This window comes from Fringilla coelebs, assembly GCF_963513975.1.
Source record: "Fringilla coelebs genome assembly, chromosome: 12".
Classification (NCBI taxonomy): Eukaryota; Metazoa; Chordata; class Aves; order Passeriformes; family Fringillidae; genus Fringilla; species Fringilla coelebs.
Genome location: NC_140038.1, coordinates 10,788,609 through 10,812,207, shown reverse-complemented (window position 1 = coordinate 10,812,207; position 23,599 = coordinate 10,788,609). Strand labels below are relative to the sequence as shown.

Below are 23,599 nucleotides of genomic sequence, written 5' to 3'. Positions count from 1 at the left end.
TGAAATGCTGACATGTGTTAACCCTGGAGGCTCTCCAGGGCCCAAGTTCCCCAGCTCAGCCAGGACTCCTGGTGCACAGCAGCAGCTTTGTTACACCAAACAGCCTCATGGCTCAGCTCAGGGCTGCAACCACCTTCAACTCAGCCCATGTCACCCTTGCCAAGCTCCCAACTCCACAGCAATGGCTTAGGCTTGTACTGAACTTAAAAATATGCTATTCCTGTCAGCTGTGAATAACAAGAGACACTGAAATCTCCTGTGATGCCTAAAACCAAAATCAGACTCTGGCAGTATTCCAAAAAAGGGATTGGATAATGTGAGCTGGTACACAATGCTGCTTAAAAAGTGTAGTCCTTCACTGTTTTCACATCTCCAACTGAGAAACAAGACGTTTAAATTATTAATGGATTCAAGACTTCTGTGATGTTTCACTGTTCAGATGCAAAAAGAAACAATTTAGAAACTAGTTCTTAATATACAGAAACACTGCTACATGTGATGGAAAAGAATATTTAACAAGTATCAAACTTTTTTTTTTAATAAAACTGAATTTTATTAAACTGCAAGAAATGCAAATATGATGATAGATTCAGAACATTATTTGTTGGGCAATCCAAAAATAATGACCGACACAGGTACAATTCCCTGCACACTCCTTTAAGTGATGATACCATAAAGCAATCAGAATCAGAATACTGACACCTTGACATACACTATTCATACAGTGAGAAAGGTTACACAGAACATTACATTAACAACAGAAGGCATTGTTGTCTTTGCAGTTCTTTAAACACCGGGACATTGAACATCTCCTTGCTGAAATGGTTTAAATGCATAGGCCACAAACAGATACTTGTATCAGAGTTCCTATAATTACAGAAGTCCAATTGCATAACACAAGTCTGACTTACCAGCAGGGAAATCATCTGCTGGAAATTATTCCACTATAAATCAGTTTGCATTTATATAAACTGTCTTGAAGTGCCAAGTAAACATTTAAGTATGCAGAACATTAAATATATTTACAGGTTCAGTGCACTTTAAATTCCTCAGTAAGAGGGTACTGAAACAACAATAAAAAAGGAACTTTGCTTGGATGATTATACTTGTGATAACACAAGTAGCTTGACTTAAAAGAAAAATTGCTATCAGCACATTAACTTTCTTACAACAATTTCATGAACATTTACCAAAACATCAAAGTAAAAGAATACTTTATTTTCCTTTACAACCAGTGCTTATCAGGTGAGAATCAGTAATGCTGACATGTGAGAGGCTCCTTGTTACTACTAAACACACAAAGCAGAGAACTCCACCACAGAATCCCTTTGTACCATGTCTGAACTGTGTGCACAATCTTGGATGCTTCAACAAAACAAGACGAGCTATAAATACTAACCAGTACTATTTTTCATTTAGCATCCAAATAAATGAAGATTGCTGGATTTTCAAGATTGTGAGGTTACTGCAGGAAGAGGAGACAATCTGCTCAGACACATTTTCCACATTTGCTGCTGTGATTTAATCTCTCACGCCTTGCTGCAGTTCCCAGGCATGCACACACAACACAGCCACATCTCTACAGTCAGACCTTTGATGAGTCATACCAAGGCTATAAATAATTAGAAATAAAAATAAATGGAAGTTTTCCCCCCGTGAATTTTCATGCACAGGGATTTTGGCCAGATGAAATTTATAGGGTGGACTGGAAAGCAATGAACATGTTCACTAAACAAATATCAAGGAGTCAACATGTCCACAGCCAAGTGCCCCCAGCTCTGAGCTGATCCACATGGAACTTCAGCTTAGACATGCTCAAATACTCAGTGACTGTCACAGACCCCTGTGGAAAGGGAATGAGACTGAAATCTGGGGCAGGAAGAACTGCAGACAGGAACTAACCTGAAGGGCTTTAGCTAATCCCTCAGGAGGTGCTTCCAAACAATTCCACATGCCTGACTCCTATCAAAAATCTATTTAGATGTTATCCCTTCCATGGTAAATATCAAAGATCATGGGAAGTGTTTTGCTCCCTAGAATCTTTTAACTCTTTTAAAACCATGCATTTGTTGCTACATAAGTTATTTAAGTTATTTTATATAACCACCAATATGGGTCTTGTTGCCAGCAGTGCTTAAAAATAGCTTTAGAAAAATTATCAAAATAAAATTAAATAACTGATCATGTCTGACCTCATAATGGAAATATGTTTTCTTCAAAATCATATTTAAGTAGTTGCCATGAAGAATAAGTGTTTGCATCTATAAAAGCTGTGTAATAAAAATAAATACTTTCAGTAATTTACAACAAAATTAATATACATTTCACTTACACAGGTAACAATACTTTAATGTACTGTACAGTCCTGAGCATGTTTTTGCAGGGGTAATTTAGGTCACCATTTTTCCCCTGCAAGTCCAGTTGGACATTGCCAGCTGGAAGAAAACTTTTAATACTTGGAGAAGCAGTATCTTAGTTTACCTTTGGTAATTATCTGTGCAACTGTATAAATCTTGACTTGCTTTCACACACCAAATAGATTAAGGCAGGCACTATTGTTCTCAGGATTCCTCCATCACCTTCTGGCACTGATAGAGCAAACCATCTGGAAGAGCAGCACAAGGGGACCTGAACCACAGGGCCAGCATCCCTGAGTGAGTACGGCAGTGCAGCAGACAGGGCACAGAAGGAAGGAGCTGGCAGGCCAGGATTCCCTCATTACCTGACAGAGCACAGGGACAAATGCAGTCACAATTAGCAAGCAGCAACTGCTATAGCACACTTCACAGAAAATGCATCTGCCACACTCCATGTCTGCTGTTTTCCCCTTCTCTTACCTTGAACTCATGGAACACATCACCACAAATCATGCCAAAATCCCACCTTTGTATTTGTCATACAGCTTCATTTCCTTTCTGTCCTACCCAAAATTCTCCAGAGTGCAAGTTTTCTCCTTTGTAAATCCAGTGTTTGCTGAACACTTGTACCTTTACATCACCTTCCCACAGACCCCTGAGTGAAGCAAAGTCCATGGGACACCAGTCCCTTGTTTACCATGCTCCCAAACATTCCCTCCCTTAACCTGCAAGATACTCTCTTCCTTGCACTTGTTTTCCTGGGACAAATTATCCTGTGAGCACCCCAGAGCATACTTTCCCTTACCTATAACATCAACTCTGTGGAGTTTCAGCTTCTGTTGCAGCGTATCCAGGGCTGCTGAAAGGGAATCTTGGCAAGATGACATTTTTATATTCTGTTTCACATCATTGGAAAGAGACAACCACAGCTTCCCAAAGTCTTCTGTAGTCATTTCCATTGGCCTAAAAGAAAGTTCACCACATTTCTTAGCCAAACAACACTTATAAATCAGAATATCTCTGGTCTCAAAAAAACCCTGTATATGGAAGCAACTGGACAATGGAGCCCACAATAAGTAAAAATATATTAGTCTAATCAAACACCTCCTCTTTCCAGCCTAAGATTTAAAAAGTGTTTCTATGTCTTGCTTTAGATTCCTATATTTTAAAAAATTAATTTTCAAATTTCACTTCAAAAGAAAAGTCTGTTGGACAAAGGATCCTTGTTTTCTCCTACTCCTAAAATAAATGCAGTGTTCAAAAATCAAAAGAATGAGCTTTCTTCTTCCTCTGCAAAAGTTGTCAAGTTTTTCATACAGTGTTCTGGTTTCTGCACTCAAACCACTTGTTTCTTCTTGACATGTTTACATTATGCCATATTTTAAAGCATCATGTCCTTCTGTTCTCTGTTCTTTAGTCTCCTCAAAAACAGTAACAGTCAATATTCTCCCTGCCTTTGTACTTCTTGCTGGAACTTTACCCCTTTTTTGCAAGTGTAAAATAACCCTTTATTATCTTTACCAATCATCTCAGATTTGAATTAGCTGCTCAAGGGGAAGCCTTATATTTTCATAGTCAGTACCCAAATCATCCTCCCTTTGTCTAACACTGAGCTGTATAGAAGTGTTTTTAATAACTGCAGCTTATTTTATTTACCTGATGAAGTCCATCAATGATAAAGTTACTGAAAATTCAAGGCAAGTTTCCATCTCTGACTGGTAGCTAACAGAGCCAGGAAGAATTGCCTGTGTACAGACTTTGTTCATCCTCATGCATTTCTGGCAATGTTCCACACTTTGAGCTTCAATTACAGGAAACTGGAAGGTGGCACTCTCCAAAATCTAGATAATGTCATAAAAGGAATAAAGAATGTAAGTCTTGCTGTCAAGTTGTGCAAGTGATTCAGATACAGCTATAAAACTGTGTAAGTGCCTTTTATTTCTGTTGATTGTTCTTGGAGTATTTGACAAGTGAGCAGAGCTACCATACCTCAGCCCTCATGAAGGATAAATCAATCACTAACACCTACAAACATTCTATGGGATACACAGCACCAGTGAAATTGGTCTCTGACAATTGGCTTCTCCCAGCTCCAAAGAACTGCATCAGGAACCTGAATTCTGTAGCTCAGTCCCACCATAAACTAATATACAAGCAAGCAGCATCACATCAAGCTATACACTAAAAGCAAAAAGTGGAGAAAACATCCCTAATAAAAAGGAGGATTTCTAGATTACTCAGCAGGCCCTGGCTCTCCACACAAACTAGTAACAGAAATTCCATCCGTGGTGGTGGTCTGCATGGGAATTTAAATGAATTACTAGAAAAATCTAGACAAGAGATGCTCACTCTCTGTCAATGCCAAGACAAGTTCGATTCAAGTCAGAAATGGAAAGGAAAGGGACTCCATAACTAATTAGCAGTTCCTTGATTAAGTCAATTCTAAAAGAATCAATCCACTTAATTATTTTAATCCAGTTATCACTTGCTGAGTTGTTTAATAATTCTGTGCTTCTTTTAAGCAAAATCTGTGGATAGATCAATCAATTGGCAATTCCTAAATATCATTCCAAATATTTAAATGAAGTTTTATTTATGACTATAACATGCCTTTACCAATCATATTTAAATCCCTAATGTAGCCAACGTAAAAAAATGAACTGATCAACTCCTCTGCATCCTCAACTGAATGCATGAGAGTGAACCATGACTGATGTCATTGAAAAAAAACATGAAAGAAGCTTACACAAATTTGGTGTCAGGAAAGCATCATGATTGCCTATCAGGTAAATACAAATGAATGCACAAGCACAGTAGCCACATCCAGACAAAAGAAAGCTACACAGTGAGGTGAACTCAAGTCATACCACTCCAAGCAGGACCAGTGAGGTTTCCATTTGGTTTAGTCTTTGCATTCAGAATGGAAAAATCCCACATATTCATTACACAGAGGCAAACAAAATCAAGGTGAATTGAAAAAGTGAGAGGCTAACTTTTATAGCCAGTAACAGTAAGTTTATAGTGAGATTTCTCTCACCTCCTTTTAAAGCTATGTATAACAGGTGCACCACAAGTTTTAAGGAAATACTTGGAAAAAAGGCATGGCTACCACATTAAACCAAATATTGCATAGTTAAGTGCAAGCAAAAAGCAAGAAGTTCCAAGGGAATTTAAAATACAATGGAAACAAAGTTTCTTACCTGAAAGTGTTCTGTTTCTTCAAACACTAAGTTCACAGCATGAAGTGCAGAAGTAGTTTTATTTGAAACAAAAACAATGAGCAACAGAGAGTCATCTGTCCACACCTTACATAAATGCAGAGCTAAGGCATCACTCTGACAAAGTATCACTACTTCAGAGTGAGGAAGTTCTTCAAGTTCTTCTGGTAAGGAAGGGACCAATGGTGTTTCACTGGCACTTTCACACTGAGCACTTGAAGAAGGCTGAAAAATTTCAATATTGCTATCAGCAAACAAAGATGACTGTGACAGCCTGTTAGCTGAAATTCTGTCATCCAGCACAGGTTTTCTGAGGGACTGAGGTGTTTCAAATGCTAAATTGTCTTCTACAATATCTGAAGAAGAAGGGGAGGCTTTCCTTAACCTTGTGTGCAAACTTCCCTCAGAGTTCTCCACATTAATAGGTACTGTATCAAGTAAGGGACCAAAATCTGAAGCAGCAGTGTTTTGGAAGTCTGATGCCTCCTCACTCAACTGCTGAGTTTCAGTTATCTTTGATTTCCTTTTGAACTTCTGAGTAGCAGTGTCTGCTTTGCCCATCTGAAAAGGAAAGAGAAAAAAAAAAAGGGTGGAAAAGTTCCTAGCAATCAGCTGTTTTACTGTTAATACCATGCAGTGAGGACAGGAAGGACTGAGGAATCAAAACAGATGACAAATACAAAGAGATTCCAAACATGTTAATGGATCCAGGGGTTTGCTGTATCTCTTACAGAGTAGTAAATCAGCTGATAATGTAAGAATGACTCAAGATTCTCTCAACTAACTAAAAGCTCTTATTAATAAAAGACTAAGCAAAGGTAGTATCTGGTTAACCAGTGCTAAGTGCCAAGGTTTGAGCTGACTAATATGATGCCAGTCTTAAAATATTACCTAATAGTGAATTCTTTTATGTTCCACATACTACCATACATAAATTTAAAATGGTCTTGACATAGGCTGTCAAATTCTAGCCTTACATCCAAATGAATGGTGACAGCTCTACAAGGCTGGGTCAAGGAACAGTTGTTCAGGAAAACTAACACTAAAACTTGGAGCACAACATGCAAACAGAGGAAAGTTCCAGTTACCAAATCAGATCTGCCTCAGAGGTTGTTTCATCAAGCTGTTTCAGGCTTCAATAAAATATCACACTGCAAAAGCCACTCTCAATAGTTTGTCAATGACTTGTGGGGGTGAGGTTGTCTTACCACTAATTTGATCTCCACTTGCATACAAGTATCTATAATTTTCAATAAGACCTGCTAATTAAACTGCTAAGTCTCAAAAGAATCACTCACCAGGCTGACACCAGCACTTGATCCCAGCCCAATGAACAAAGTTGATGCCAACTGCTGCTTCTCTTTGTCTTCCTCAGACAGGCTGGCACCTTGCTCAGGCTGCAATGCAGGAGGTTCTCCCACCTGCCCTGCTAACAAGCTGCCACAAGGCACTGTTTGTGGCTCGTTTTCTTTCCCTGTTTTGTTTTCTTTCTTTGGAAGGTAACCTTCTTTTCCCCACAGCTTGCGTACTCCCTCAAGTTTCAGAGTATTTGTCCTAAAAAGGGAAACAAAACAAAGCAGGATCAGCCATATGAACACGTTCATAAAAACATGCCAACACTCAAACACCATTCATTACTTTGGTGCTTCCATAGACAAGAGTGAACAGTAAAATATAAAGATTCTGGAAAGGTTTCCTGCATGCCAGTTTAGAAGAGTATAAATGAAGTTATTAATTTGTATGAAACTATGGATATGGAATTAATGTGTAGTGCACTAAAAACAAAGGAGCATCTTACACTGCAAACCTTAACCTCACTTTTATCTTAGAAAAGGAAAGACAGCAGAAAAAATAGTAAACAATGAAATCATCAGGCAATCCTGCCCCAATGTTACTGCATTAGCTATCACCTCAACTGCAGTCTATGAAGTGGCAGAAGAGTCTGACCACATCAGCTGTTTTCCTACTTATTACACAGATGCCAACACCTGATCTTCTTCTTATGTGACAGAGGTTTCCAAGTTCAACTGCACTCGTTCTAATTCCATGCAATGAAGCAACAAAGATCCATGATAATGACAAGAACAGAATCTTAAATGTACTTCACTTCAAACACAAATGAACTCACTCTTTGTGCCCCGTCTCAGCACTATTCCCAGATATATCAGAGCCAAAAGATAAACCAGTGGGAGACTGTCTGCCAGTGACACCAGATGAGGACACACTTGAAGCAAATGACAATCCATATGGTTCAAAATTCAGAGCTGCAAGACAATTTTAAAATTACAAGGAGGCATAAAAAAAAAAGAATTAAATCTATTTTCTGAAAATAGATATCCCTGTACTGCTGGACTTCTCAGGCTTTTACTTGAATAATTCCCATAAATTTAATCCTCTAGATCAGCAAGGATTACAGTAAGATTTTCTCACCTACAGAACAACAATCTATATACTTCAGCTAGATAAAGGTGGAACTAAAATCTAAGTTGAACTCAGCTCTTGTCTACAGACAAGAGCTGCGCTGAGATACTACTATTTTAAGAAGATAAATTAACTGTACACTTTAATTGTTAACACTTCTCAGATAATTTACCAGTATTAAATAAATGCAGTGAACTCTCACCTTTTTCCTGAGAAAGTTTCTCCTCTTGTCTCTGGTGATGAGGCTTATATGGTGCTGCACCATGACCAAGTCCCTCAGCCACAAACCCATCCAGAAAAGATAAGGAAGCATCTACCTACACAGAATTTAAAGGAATGAAAAGGCAATGAAAATTACTGTTCTGTGTGAGCCAGATGTCACCAGAAGAATACGGTGTCTTATCAGCAAATCAGGATCTTCACATCATATGTCCCATATCTACCAGTTAAGATGCTATATAGGCAGAATCTTTTCATGATTTACTGTGGAAATTTCATAGTCAAAATCAGTAGTTTTTAAATAGGAGGCAAACCCTTTGAATTCAAAAGCAGTGCTCCCTCACTAAAGCAGCCTACCTATCTTTGAAAAAAACAAAAGACAACTAAAAATGAACCAGGGTATGAAATGATAATTTTGCTAAAAGCTACTTCAGCTTACTTAAGTAAAACACCATGGTTCTTTATCTTTCAGTACAGAACACTATGATTCATCCCATATGCCTGGAAAAGTGTTTCTGAAAACTCACTTTAAGCAGACTTGCACCCAGTGAGAACTGCAAATGCCATTCATTTTGGAAACACCTTTCCATCAAAATATTCATCCCCTTGGACCACAAAGAAGTTCATGAAAAAGAACCTGGAATGTGTCTTACCACCAGGTCACTGCAACTAGCATCAAATGGAAGCAAGCTTTTCATCAGTGCTTTGTCTTCACACAGATGCTTCAATTCAAAGGCATATTGTCTCAGGCATGTATCCAGCGAGCTGCTGAGTTCTTGGATTAGTTCATCCACTGTTTTTGAGCAGGAGGTGTGTGATGCTATCTTGGTGACTGCAGCCATTATCCACGCTTTAGTTTCAGAAGTAACAAAAGTCTTCTTCAGCAGGCTGTGCAGCTTTGTCAAAATAACTTCTGGATCAACATCTGTAACAAGACTGAAATATTCTCCCAACACCTATTCACAAAGAACAGACAAAATATGCATTTAGAGCAGTGCTCTCAGTTTTGAGATTGGAATATAGTATTAAAATAACAACACAATAAATCCACCTCACATTCAAGAAACTATTATTTAAACATGTTCCAAGTTATTTCTTTACCATGCTGTGTTTCATATGTCAAAGGGATGAATTGACCTTTGTGTTCACCTCAACAGACTCCAACTTTTGGCTTCTTAAAAATCAAGTAACTGTCTTGAAAAGAAAGCTGAACATAACTAGACCCTGAAAAACCACAATCTCCTCAAACTGCAGCCACTCTTGGGTGGGAGCTGAAGCTTCCCCAGGTATCAGACAACACCAGCACAGCACCTGGCCAATCATCTGCAGGGCTACAAGAGCATTTCACAACAACATCTGGCTAATTTGGATGAAGACAGAAAGGCTCCCAGTATGCAGTGAGATTCAGGTGGCTGCTAAGCCATTCCAACAGTCACCTGCATAAAAGGGAGCAAGTCAGCTTTTCCACAAGCCCCAAGTTAAGAGTCCTCAGCCACCAGAGAGGTCACTAAAATAGATTTCAGCATGTTAGCTTGACTTCAAGTAAAAGTGACTAAAAATTAAAGTTTAATAAATATTTATTAAAAACATTATCATCTTTGACAGCTTCCTCAAATCCGTGTATGCAACTCTGACCATGTGTCTACCTTACCCAACTCATAACTTGTAGGAATTTCTGTGGATACAATTTATCTTCCTCCTCAAGTAATGCCAAATAAGACTGAACTGCATACATCCGTAGCTGATGATCTTCTTTTTCATCATCAAATCCTAGACAGAAAACAGCAGAGTTTCTGTGAAACACAAATATCATATCCTACCAAATGTTTCAAAGTACATTTTAAGAAAATAAAACTGTTCCCAGATTACTAAGGAAGATGTCTAATTCTTCAGAGCATGTGGGCAGTTACCTTCAGCCAACAGCCTCAGGAAGTTGTTAGGGATATCAGAATGCACAACATCACCTCCAACTGAGAACACAGCATTCATTGTCTGGATGAACCACTCATTGTTAGGGGCATATGTGTCCAGATGTTAAGGAATGAAATGCTAAGGCATAACTTTTTCTTTCTTTTTTATTGTATTTCCAGAGGAATGCCCATCATGATCTCCCCAGTAAGCTGGGATCTGATGGGCAAATACCAGCTCCACCTAACTTAAGAGGAAATATTCTTGATATCTTTTAGAAGGTGTTTCTAAAAGCCATGAAAACTGGTGATCAGTTAGAAAAGTCTGAAGTTACTTTGTTGAAAAAGTTGAGTTTATTCAGGCCTCACACATTAGGAACAATATGTCCACATTTGTCCTACTCTATTTTAAGCTCACACTTGTCCTGTGCTAGGCTTCCAGATAATCTTTTGTTTACCCAGCATGACTTGATCAATGGTAACAAAACAGTTCTTTTCAGCAGTGCTTTGCTGTTGATTTACCAACTTTAGAAAAACTTTTTGAAGCACTCCACATAAATATGTGAGGATTTAACTTTTGATCAGCCTTAGTACTAACTTTGAAATTTGGGCTTTTGGCTTCTCTCAGACAAGTGCTGAGAACACACAGTTAATTAATGGAAATTTTTAACAGCACAGAAATTTCAGAGTTATTGCATTCATTTTTACATACTGCAGGACAACAGAGCTTTTTATAGTACAATACTCCATGCCAAGCACTGCACAAACAGGATAAGGCAGCTCTCTGTTACCAAAAGCTTACAACTCAAGATATCAGACAAAAACACACACAGAAACCAGGCAGTGGCAGGCCTAACAGCAATGCCCATCATAAACCAAATCCCTAATCATTACTTTCATCTTTTATGGCATTTTTAAAAAAATCTTTTCTTTATTTCTATCAAAGTGTGCTGTTCTTAAAATCCATACATCAATGAAGAGTTCTATCAGGGAAGATCAGTCCCACAATTACAGAACAGCACTTCAAGTAGCACTGAGACATCTCTCTCTATGCAGTGGTATAAGGCTTCAAAGTTTGAATTTAAAACACAAGGTTTTAATGCTAAACTCCAAAGCCAAAATTTGTGTGCAATTAGCTTCTCTCAGTGAAACACAAGAAACACTGTAGTCATTATTGTATGTGCTTTCTTTTGCATTTGAAAGGATGGGAAGCACAGCTCTAACACTTCCTACTTCACAAGATCATGAAAGATGCTTTGATAGGTACCAATGCTACAGGTGCCTCAGCTTTGACTTCAAAGTTTCAGAAAAATAAAAGGATATTTCTCAACTAGTTCAGAAAAATAAAAGGATATTTCTCAGCTAGTTCTGCTATTTTGCCAACTAGGCTGATGATAGCATATTCTTCTTGGCTTTCTTTTAAGTAATCAAGCATCTTCTGGACTATGACAATTACATTCTGCCCATTTGTAATCCTGTAGAGAAGCTCTAAAGTCTGAAAGAGAAAGCACAAAAAAATTAATTGGTTCTGATGAATCAAAAAAAAAAGCAGCAGTAAAACAGCAGCTTTAGAACACCAAACTGAGCAACTATTCGTAAACGAAATACACTGCTTCTCTACACAGCTTGTCACATTAACAGCGTTTGCAACTGCTCTCTCACCATTATGGAAATATAACATTTTTAAAGTACTCATTTTACAGAACTTATCCCCCACCTTAACAATTACCTTAATTTTTGACATTTAGAAATTCACTGACCTCCCTTTTAATAATGGGATCTGGATGGTCCAGACATTCAATTATTGTCATCTGGTGCTGAAGTGCCAGGTTTGGATCCTGCTGGATAACATAGGTCAGAGCCTTTAAACCTGGAATGTAAGTGATTGCAAGTGATGTAAGGCAATGCTACCACTATGGCCAAATTAAAGACAGCACAATGAAATCAGGCATCCTTACCTAAGTACTTCAAATTAATTTTGGGTGACAAAACAAATTTTCCAATGCACTTGGCAGCTTTTTCAAGTAATTCCGATTTGGGATAAATGGTATAAATTGTTTGGACACATTCAAACAAGATGGCTGCAGGAGGAGAAGACACCTAATTAATGTGTATTAAATACCTCTATAATCCAAAATTTTTAACAAACAAATGAGCTCAGTGTTCCTTAAGGACTGGCAGTGCTATCCCACTCCCACTGAATCTAACCAGAGTACCATCTGACATAAGGAAAAGCAGGTCAAAGTCTATCTCCTTTAGTACATACATGTTTTAATTAGCCCCTGCATACAACTTTCTGTCCTTAAAGTTCTTCCAACCTTGAAGTCTCCTACAGCTGCTCAAGGCACTGGACTGGGACAGTCTTCAGAAAGCCAACAAGCAACTATAAAGGATTTGAGACAAATTATTTTTGGTAACTCATATAATTTCTTAGCTACTACCAACAGCCAAAATCATCCCAAGAATATTCTTGGAAAAAAAAGAACCAATGAAAAATTAAAACAGAAACAAAACCAGAAAAAAACCCCAACAGCTTTGTACAGTTGTTTGAGAAAAATCTAGAAATAAACTGAACAATACACAAAAAGTAATTACTCCTTTATGGCAACAATTTGGGCAAAGATTTAGTTCAAGTTAGTCTCCCAATTAGGGCTTAAAATCATGACACTGTTCCTGCAATTCAGTGCCTATCTGAACTGTCCAACAGACAGCCCCCTCTCTTCCTTAGCCATTCCAGACTAAAGCTCACAAAGACTAGCACACAACAAAACCCCCTGTAAGAAACATGCCATAACCAATGACTTTTTATAGGAAAGAGCAATCACTCAGAATTATATTTTTCTTTTGTCTGGGATTATCAACTACAGTTTTATAAAATGCTTGCCATAGGTGAACAAAAACTACTTCTATGTCCTTGCACAAATGATAATGAACTGACCACTTTTTCCCTTTAAGTGCTCAAAACAAACTTAATGTTTAACTCTTGGCATATGCAAATAGCCTGTATTAAAAGTCAACACATCTCCCAGTAAGTTGTATGTTCTTGCCTAAAAGAACAGAAGCAATCAGCTGAATACTCTGAACATCTGACAAATGCTTCCTCATTTATTATTTACTAAAAGAATACTTCCCCAAAGCTCCCCTTTTTATGGAAGTGAGGCTTACACAATGCTTTACAGCATATGCATGATGTAGGTGTTAGACATCTACAGCTTTGAGCCATGTTCCTTTTTTGTTTCACCCCTCACTGTTGTTTTAAGAAAGGCTCAACTTTCTTTCCATTCCATTAGCACAGGGACTTGGGCACATCTGTAGAGCTTTATTTAACAACAAAAAAATTGGGGTGGTAGGGTTTTTTTAGTAGTAAAACAGCTTTTAAAGTAGGGTTCTCGAGCATCAGAACTGGGATTTTGGGGAGGTATTCAGACCTGGGGAGGAGAAGACAAAGAAAAACGACAAATAAATTGCTCAACTTTTTAGTAGGAAAAAAGTCAACAGTGCAACTATTCCTTTTGCTTTGTAGTAGCAACAAAACCAGCTTTCTCTACTGAGAAGACAATGATTTCTACCAAATTGGTTTCTACCAAAATGAACCTTCTGCTACGTTTTAGAAATTTTCAATTGAGACGTGTGCCAAAGACATCCTTTCACAGGCAGCACTGTCACTGAACTCTGGAGGTGTAATGTTTATTAACTGTGCCCAGAGGAAAAACCCTACACAGCTGCAAAGAACTGGCATTGTCCCTGCACACTATTGCCTTTCTCAGGGCAGTGAAGAGAAACTGAAGCATTTCTACCACACAGAGATGTATCAGCAGGATTTTCTTTTATTGCTTACTTCAACTTAAGCAATGTCCAATAAAAGCTTTCATGAAGCAGCTGACTTTGTGTATTTAAGGGCAGGCTCAATGCAAACACAGGATAATGGCTTTGGAGCAGAACAGAATTCCCTGTATATAGATGTGTTTTACTTCAATGATAAAAAATTAATGCTGTACAGCAATGCATCACTTGTGCTACTATTTACTAGCTGGACACTTGAGAATGCAATTAATGTTAAGTCTATAATTAGATTTTTCAAAAGTACTGTGTAAGTATTTTAGCATAACCAACTACTCATTTTCTTTCAAATATTGATAATTACATAAAATAACCTTACCCACCATATGTAATATTATGATTAATCTCTGCTCTTCTTAAAGATTCATCTAGAACATCATACATCAATTCACTTGTCCTATTTAAGAAAATATTTACAATTAATTGCACCACTAATAAGCATGCAGTCTTATTATGCCAAACAGTTCAGAGGTATTATTGAAAACTGTAACACATTATTCATATCCACAAATTTGCTATAACACAGAAGAGCTCTATAACATGATCCTAAATGGCATTTAACAGGATGCTTGAAGCTTTCAAAAGAAACATTTACCATATTATAAGAATAAAAACACTTCCCTTGCTGCTTGCATAAATAAACAGGTCAACAGGAAAAGGATCATGGACAACCAGGTCCTCACAAAATGGCAGCACTCTTTTAAAATAGTTTTACTCCAGCTCTTCACTGTTATTTGGTAACATTGTAACAGAAGTCCCAGTAAAATTACATTTTAATCATATTCCACAACAATTGTTTAGACAGTCCAGAAGCTGAGAAACTAATTTGCAGAAATTAATCTGCTCACTGTCTTGGTTAAAAACAAATGTGCAAGAATTTCGACACTGAAAGCCTCTTTCAGTCTGTGAGAGGCAGGCTGTTACTGTACTTCAAATTATTACTTACAGAGAAAAATCTGGTTACCTTGGATCATCTTTTCCCAACAGCCCCAAAATTCTTAAAAGCTGAATTTGTAACCATGGTGCTGGCACACTGTGATAGTTGAAGTCAGCAGAGAGCTTTCCTCCCACCACCTGCTTCAGGATGGTTACAAAACTCCCAGTCAAGTCCTTGTATCCAGATGAGTTTTCCTACATAATGAAAATTAAATTCAACTCAAATATTTCAATACAACAGCTCAAAAGCAAAAAATAATCCACAACTTGAGTGAGATCAAAATACCTACACTGATGGCATCATTTCTTGAAATCAGACTTCTGCTCTCAACCCTCAGCACCCATATGCTCTTCACTTTAAGCCTATGCTCTTTCCTCACACATTTGCAAAGGGAGCAGGTGTAATACACTTACAATGAAACTTCCCTTTAACCCACTGCAGGACTTAGATCCACCAGCTAGGGACCCAGCAATGCTGAGCATTCAGACCCTGGAAGAAGTGCCCAGCTAAATGAAGGATTGGCAGAAACAAATGTAACACATGACTACATAAATTAACTTTTCTAACTACTACAGTGAGTTTTTTCCGCAAGACCTTTGTAGAGCACAGTGTATTTAAAATAAAAACCACAAAAATATCTCCCAAATTCAATTGGGCTTTTAATTCTTTGCCTACCTTAATCATTTGCAGATAAATATGCAAAGAAGCAGCCATGACTCCAGCATCCCTGTCACATAAAGCCTTCCGGAACTTATCGTGGATGTGCTGAACTTGGTTAGGAGCAATGAGATAGAATTTGTATAAAGCCTGAACAGCTTTTCTTCGGATAATTTCCCTGAAATGAGATTTACACTTAACAAAACAAGTGCACTTTACTTTACAAAAAAACTTGCCAAGACCCCAGATCATGATTTGCAGAGATAAGAACCAGTTTTACATGTTGGTTACAAATGACTCTGCAAATACCACCTAAGCAAGGAAGTGACAAAGCCAGCTTTAAAGCCTAGCAGGGATGGATGTCAGATTGATGATTTAAAACAATGTCCACCAAATAAACAATGAAATAGGCCATGATTCATCTGCTGTGGTCATACATGCAGCTCCAAAAAAAAACCACGTCTAGAAGTTACTGGATTAATTCATTCTGCAATTCCCTTTCAAATCAATAATTACAGCTTTTTCCTCTCTTTATGGGATATAGTAAACTACAATTCAAACAAATCAAGGGTATCCACAGATACACCTTCATCAGTTTCTCTAAAGAGCTTTATGAAAAAAGTATCAGTGAAGTTCAAGGATCTGGATCTGTTTCCCCACCTACTCAACAAACACTTCTTCATGCATACTGGTTAAAAGGACTCCAGCAAATAAATTCAATTACATTTACCTATCCACACTAGCTATGAAAAAATTTTCTATCTATTCAATACTCAGTCAAGCTGTAAATAAATGAAACAAGAATCCAAGAAAAAACACAAAGAAAGGATGCATTTCTAAAGGTGATGACTAGAAAAGACCAACTGAGAGAAGAAACACTAGTTTATACTAAAACTACCTACAAAATTAAGTTATTCAGCTGTACAAGGCCATTTGAAGTTCTGTAATGAATACCTACTTAGAATGCTGAAGCTTGTCTTCTATTAGGGGCAGAACAGCTGGAATCATCTCCCGTGGAAAGATCTGGCTGACAACAGTTAATGCCATGCACACCTCTACCAGATTAGTGCTCTGCAAGTCCTGTCATATAAAACACAGTAAAATTTTCCTTAAGACTTTGAAATTCTGCACAGACATCCCCCAAATCTTTCACAAGCACACTGGACCTACCCCCCCCTAGAGAGCCCACCCACAGCCAGCATCCTGCTCAGGTTTGAGAGGAGCCAGCTCTCACCAGGCTCTTCTCCTCCACAGGAAGAGGAAACTGGCAGCTCCTCAAACTCTTCTTACAGAACTACATTCTTACTTTAAACATTAAATGTGCAACATTAACATGTAGAGCTACAATCAATTTTTGTTTGCTGAAATGACTGCAAAAATATGTTGAGTCCCTATTTGGATCAGGGAGATTAGTCACTTCCCACAGAATTCAATAGTACTGTCTCTACTGCTTTTGATTTAGCCCAAAGAATTTTAAAAAATGAGCAAGCTCAATAAAACTGCCAATTACCTATCTGTACACTACAATATTACCTACTTCCTAAGAAGCAAATGCAAATTACAAGTAACATTCCACAAAACTAACAATCTCAGTCTGTCCCACATACAATCAAATATAGTAGGTATGGCTCACTATAACCTTAAACCAAAAAAAAACCCAAATGGATGAACTTATGAAGACTACAATTACTTTTCAAAACAAATTAAATGTGTGAGATTTCTAGCTGATATAACTTCCTTGGCTCATCTCTCCCAGATAAGTTTCAGTCCTTATTTTGGTTTAATTCTTAGTGAGTTTCAAGCCATATTTTTAAACATTATAAAAAAGTTTTCAATCACAGCAACAAAACAACCATCACCTTTAATCTGCAATTTCTGGGACTTTGGCCTACTGCAGTAAGAAAATAAACATTACACAGAAAGAGTTATAATAAATCACAATTGCTTCATGTAAGAGACATCAGTAATAGATTTTCAGTGGTACTCCAAAATGTATTTCCATTTTCTGTCAAAGTTATCAGATGATCTCAGAGAAGGCAAAAGACACTTGCCATCAGCTAAAAGCCAAAGCTAACATTGCAATATGCATGCATGGCTCCTCCTGGAGTTGAGAATGTATGTAACTGGTACATTTATAAAGTAAAGTTTATGGCATATCTCCTCTGAAAGAACTTTTAAAATATGGATGCAAAAACATTAAGATCAAATTAAAAAGCTGGGGGGAGGGGGGGGGCAAAGCTCTCTGTTCAACCAGGTGTTCTTCCCCACTGGCTCATCTGGCACATGGAAACAGCCTCTCCTGTGCCTGTAAGATTTTCTTTTTTTTTACAAAAGCACTATACCACTATACCTTCACAACTGTGTTCACAAGTAGAAGCAGCAGTTCATGATTTTCATGTAGAAATAGAGAAACTGCCAAGTAACCTATAAAAGAAAGCAGACATCATTATTATTTTCAAGCAATAAGCAACTTTATGACAGAAATTTTAAGACTGTAACACAAGAGGTAACTCAAAGTTGTTCCTGCTTTAAATATCAAGACTCTCTTTTTCCAGGCAAATCGGTTACATTTAAACGGCAGTGAAGCTCAACAAATACCAGCTAAGAATTCATAAGTTGTGAGAAATAAGAGACATTACAATACTTTTACATCTAAAGAACAGTCAAGAGCACCCTTTTATTATAAATCACTTCCTGGAAAACTAATGTCTTCTCTGCACAGGGAAAAAACTATTACTTTTAGACTATACAACATGAGTGTACTTCCTTATAGCTGATTTTTTTTTTCAAATAATAAAATTACTCTTCAAAGAAATTTTATATTCAACTTGGAATATGCAAAAGTAAATCCAGCATCCTATGCCAAGAACTCCTATGTTATTTTCTAACAATGAGGAAACCATTCCAGAACACAGGAAAAGAAACCTGCCAGCAACTTCTTCTTCTCCAAGGCCCCTCTCTGCTTTTAAACTAAGGGAGTTAAGTGGGGGGTAGGGAGAGTGTGCTACAACTTATAGCAAGAGCTGTACTTCAGAGAGAGATTTGAGAGAATTCTTGGTTCATACAGAGCTTGGGGATCAAAACGAACAACTGGAAAATAAATAACTGCACTGCCTGGGCTATCAGACAGATCTGTCTGCTTATGATCATGGCCACGATCAGCTCAGCACATACACAAAGGGAGAGCTCACAATCCTGAATCAAGGCTCACGCTGGGTAAAGGAGTCACTCACCTTGACCAGCTCACCTGACAATTCCTCAACACAAACCCTGGTAAGAACTGACCAAGAACTGAGAAGATTGCCCTCATGTATCACATACCATTGCAAAACAACACTAAGCACCTCACAAGCCAAGCATTTAGATAATTTCAAAAAGTAACAGACCATGAAACAAGACCAAGAATATAGAGGAACATTTTAAGTAGGTTGTATTTGACATGAATTATAAATCCTAAAAAAACTTTAAAACTGGGAGTTTGAGAACATTATAAAGGTTACAGCTTCATGCACATACCAACTCTCTTCTCCAGAAGATTCCCTTGCTGGGCAAGTTTGATTGCATGGATGTATCCAAAGGAAGACTCGTAGCCCAGCATTTCACAATAGATGAGTCTCACCATGCATTCTTTCATTAGCCTCTAAAACACCAGAAAACTTATTGAAAATTTTAAGTTCCACATGTTTTATGCTCTTCTTCACTGCTCTACTGAAACAAAGAACTTTATCTCATAGAAACACGTGAATTTACGCATTTTCTGGAATCTCAGTATTCATAATTTTTTCTTTGCCATGAACTTCTTCTGCAAAGCAGGGTTAAATTTCTGCTAAAAAGGCAGAACTCCTCCTATTCTACCCCTAAAAAAGTTCTTATTTTGATTAGTACGCATGTGATCAACAGCAGATTAACTATGACAACATAAAAAATATTAATTATCTGAAGCATTATGATGATCACACTGTTAACACAAATTATTTTTTACCAATTATTACCCTGACTTAGGATGGTTTCTCACTACATGTGAGATAAAATTTCATTTTTCCCTTTTCAAAAATCCTTATTCATGGGACTGACATATGTTTTAACTAATTCAAACCAGAATGAATCATCTCCTGAAACTCAGACATGACAACAGTGCATACAAGAAAGCACAGCTTCTTAAAAAGCACTAACCAATTGTAAGAGCAATGTCAGCCTGCAAAGAGTGTTATTTGATGGAAGCAGCCCATCACCTAGCTTTGCTGTTTGCATTACTTCAGAAACCACAGAATGACAGTAGGGTCATATTGTTACAGTTTGTTCACATCCATCAGAATCAGTGTCCTCACTGTTTTAACCATGCTGCAAACCCGTATGTGTTGGTAGTTTTTAATGCTGATGATTAAATATCTATAATGCAGATAGCCTGGACATCCCCCTGCCATAAAGAGTGAGAACACTCTGTCCTTCACCTTCGGTGTGCTGTTCCACTGCCTGCAGCCACTAACAGAACTTACAAGTGTTGTGCTGGGGGCTGAAACTGTTGTTTTCAAACTGGTTAGTTCCTGCTGGATTAATTTTTCTTCTTCCTAGAAGAATTAAACTTGTTTTAACCTCGTATAGATTTCACAGGCAAAAAGAAGAACCAGAGGAGACACGGTCACTCCGCGCTGCCCCACGCTCCCAAGGCAGCGCGTCCCTCTCTCCGCTCGCCGCCAGCACAGCGGCCGTGCTCGCCCAGCCCGTGCCCAGAGCAGCGGAACGCGGCCACCACAAACACGAGGAGTTTTATCGGGGGCTTCATCGCGGCCGAGGGGAGACGCCGCGCCCAGGGCCCCCAGCCCAGCCCCGCGCCGGCTCCCCCGGGGCGGGAAGGGAGAGGAGCCCGGCCCCGCAGCCCGTACGTGCTTGGAGGTGAGCGCCGTGATGCTCCGGATGAGGCTCCCGAGCCGGGAGGAGGCCGATACCCTGCCGGGGCCGCCGGCACCGCCCGGGCCGGAGCCCGGGTCGTGCTGCCCCAGCAGCCCGGGCAGGGCGCTCAGCGTCCGCTCCACCACGTCGCTCATGCCGGACCCGCCGCCCCCGGAAGAGCCGGGCCCGGGCGGCCCCTTCCGGGGCGGGGCGGGAGGCGGTGCCGGCCGGGAGGGGCGGCGGGGCCGGGCGAGGAGGGGCGGCGGGGCCGGGCGAGGAGGGGCCGCTCCCCGGGCCCTGCCCGCCGCCCGGCTGGGCCGGGAGGTGGAGCTGGAGCCCCGCGTTCGGAGCGGGGCAGCCGCGGCGGGTGTGGCGGGCACGGAGCCTTCGCCGGCGGCGCTGCCCGGAGGGAGCGCGGCCCGGCCCGGCGCGGCCCGAGCGCCGGTCTGCCCGCGGGGGCTGCGGTGTCGGCAGCACGGAACAGACACTTCAGCCGGCTCCAATGGCAGCGGGTGGCAGCTTGTCACAGGATCGGTTCGGTTCAGACCTCAGCTTGTCACGGGATCGGTTCGGTTCAGACCTCAGCTTGTCACGGGATCGGTTCGGTGATAGAGACCAGCGAGTCACCAAACACCACCATGTCAATTGGACCATGGCACTGAATGCTACATGTAATTCTCCTTAAACCCTTCCAGGGACCGTGACTTCACCACCTCCCTGGACAGCCCATTCCAATATCTAATCACCCTTCCTGTGAAGAAATTCTTCCAGATGTCCAATCTAAATCTCCCAATTATGAAAAATATTATTCTTAAAGAGTGGGTGGGAGGCTGCCAGAGTGCTGATCTGAGGTGATACCCATAACCCTGGTAGCATTTTGTCCTCTTGGGAAGGTTTTCACCAGGGAGCATGTATTTCAGTTCAAAGATAGTTTTGTTATTTTTTTTTCCTAGAAAGGGTGGGGAAGAAACTGAAACAATCCCTTCCAAGCCAATGAAAAGGTATCCCTTCGTCTCCTACACACATCTGGACAGAAAATCATACTGAATTTCAAAGCTATAAACTGATTTCTTATCAGAAAAAGAGAAAAGCCCAACAGGAACCAACTGAGATCACTGTTTTTTAAAGTATTAAAAGTGGGCATTTCCTTGAAGCTAAGATAAAAGATATGGACTTGTAATCTTTGAAGTTCACTTTACAAAATGAGTTGGTTAAGAATATTTCAGTTAAGAACTGCTCATGTAAAAACATCACATTACATTGTAGAAGCATGAAAAACTTGTAAGCTTTGCAGACCAAAAATGTACATTTAATAAGCATAGGTAAAGTTGATGGAACTTGAATAAATGCTCAAAACGCACTAGCTTTGGCTTTTTTTTTTTTTTTAAATTTTCATGGTTCTAGAGTTTTAAATCCTTTTCTTTGCCTTAGGTGGTGTATAAATAAATGCTGTGTATAAAATGATTTGTAAAGCACAAACCCTCAGGCATGTGCAGGGTTAATTGTTGATGATTGCATTGAAATCAAGAGGACTATTCATAGTGCACACATATGTGCAAAATACATGACTTATAGTCAGATGATTATAGATACACCTAATGCCTTGCATAAAGATCACCAGTAACTCTTCCAACACTTTTTTTTTCCTTTTAAGCACTGTGTTATTTAATATATAATTTGCATTATATGAGACAAAGAAAGCAAATCCACAGAAGTAAGGAATGTCTACCATCTAGGCATAAACTTGGCAAGGTGGCTTGTTGTGCCTTTTTCCTGCTTTCATCTGCCTCCTTTTTCCATCAGCTAGAGGAAAAACTTTGAAGTGTGGTTATAAAACAACTGCAGATGTAACACTGAAAGGCTGCATTTCAGTTATTTCTCTATGGTTCATATCAACAGCTCTCACCATATCAAGAAACATTCTAATTGCCATTCCTCTGAGTTCTCCTTGGCATCTGATAGGCAAGTGGTATTCTTTCTGGCTCATTTCACATCTCTGGAAATACAGAGTTCCAGAATAGAAAATGGGTTGATTGTGTATGAGCCAAAATAGAATCCAAAATAGAAGAGCTTGTGCTCTTCACCATGTTGTCTCTGCACTGGGCAGAGGAGTGTGTAGTAGTAGATGATGCAGATGATGCCAAATGAAACAGGTGTAATGAGAAACAAATACAGCACTCTTACCCAGTCATTTTTCTGTGAGGATTAAACCTACTTTGTCATAATTAGCAGAGATTATGTATTATCTGTCACAGGTCACACAGGCTCACCAGGGCACCGCCATGGAGCAGGGGGACCAGTGTGCCAAAGCAGAGGGGGCAGTGCCAGTGTGCTCTGTGCTCACAGCTGCAGCACGTGGCTGGCAGTGCCCGTGAACAGGGAAAGAATTTGTGTCTGAAGCTTTAGTGACGGCAGGTTTTGAATTCTCTTCTCTCCCCACCATCAGTCCCAGCTCCTGCCCTGTCCTTCTCATCGTTCCTTGTTAGAGAGGCTTGCCAAATCAGGAGACACTTTAGCACTAGGGAAATAAACCGTATGGATCTGGGAAATAATACAGAACAGATTTCACAGAAATAGACAACATTTATCACATAAACAGAAGGATGTCCTGTAAAATAAACACATTTGAACACAATTAGATGTATCATTATACCCCAAAAGCCATATGTGGATATATCACATAAACAGGCATGGTTTTGACCTGCACCTTCTTCATGCTGTTGTCTCTAATTAGAGCTCCCTTTCCGGTCTCACTGCTTGACAGACAGACTTCCTTTCAGCAAGTTTAAAATATTCACTGCTTTTGTATTGTTCAGTGGTTTTGACTGAGTGAGAAATGTGTAGAGTCTTAGCAATGGATGCACGTTTAGAAAACGTGGATGCGTTGTGAGAAATGTTTCAGTGGAATGGAAATAAACATCAGGAAGGGTACCTGGAGACAAAGTCCATGTTTTTGTCACATTGAGAACATTATACAGGCAATGAACTGTTGAATTAATTCCAGACTGGGATGGAATATAAAACTACATTAAAGTAAGAACTGATCTTTTAATTTTTCTTTATCAGGCTTATTCTGTAGTTTTGAGGTTCCTGTTGGTGTACACACACATCTGCTGAAGATGCCAGGGGAGGTTACTCTACACTTCCTTGTGA

The 23,599-nt window shown here is 39.3% G+C and overlaps 1 protein-coding gene across 2 annotated transcripts; it reads right to left on the bottom strand.

Annotated features, from left to right (window-relative positions):
- Positions 1–545: 545 nt before the first annotated feature.
- On the bottom strand, positions 546–20,607 carry AP4E1 (adaptor related protein complex 4 subunit epsilon 1). Of its 2 annotated transcripts, none has more exons than XM_084213713.1 (21): positions 20,440–20,607; positions 20,053–20,124; positions 19,073–19,196; positions 17,907–17,980; positions 16,515–16,636; positions 15,575–15,734; positions 14,927–15,093; positions 14,286–14,359; positions 12,081–12,203; positions 11,883–11,992; positions 11,478–11,617; positions 10,126–10,238; positions 9,867–9,985; positions 8,869–9,171; positions 8,199–8,313; positions 7,704–7,839; positions 6,874–7,129; positions 5,558–6,136; positions 4,014–4,198; positions 3,163–3,320; positions 546–2,722 (listed from the first exon to the last, which is right to left on the bottom strand). In XM_084213713.1, exons 1-21 carry the CDS (start codon positions 20,599–20,601, stop codon positions 2,562–2,564), a joined length of 3,453 nt encoding a protein of 1,150 aa, XP_084069839.1. In that variant the 5' UTR covers positions 20,602–20,607; the 3' UTR covers positions 546–2,561. The 2 variants fall into 2 exon arrangements, with proteins under 2 accessions (XP_084069839.1, XP_084069840.1); XM_084213714.1 differs by having other exon boundaries at positions 20,053–20,120; positions 20,440–20,513.
- Positions 20,608–23,599: the final 2,992 nt, after the last annotated feature.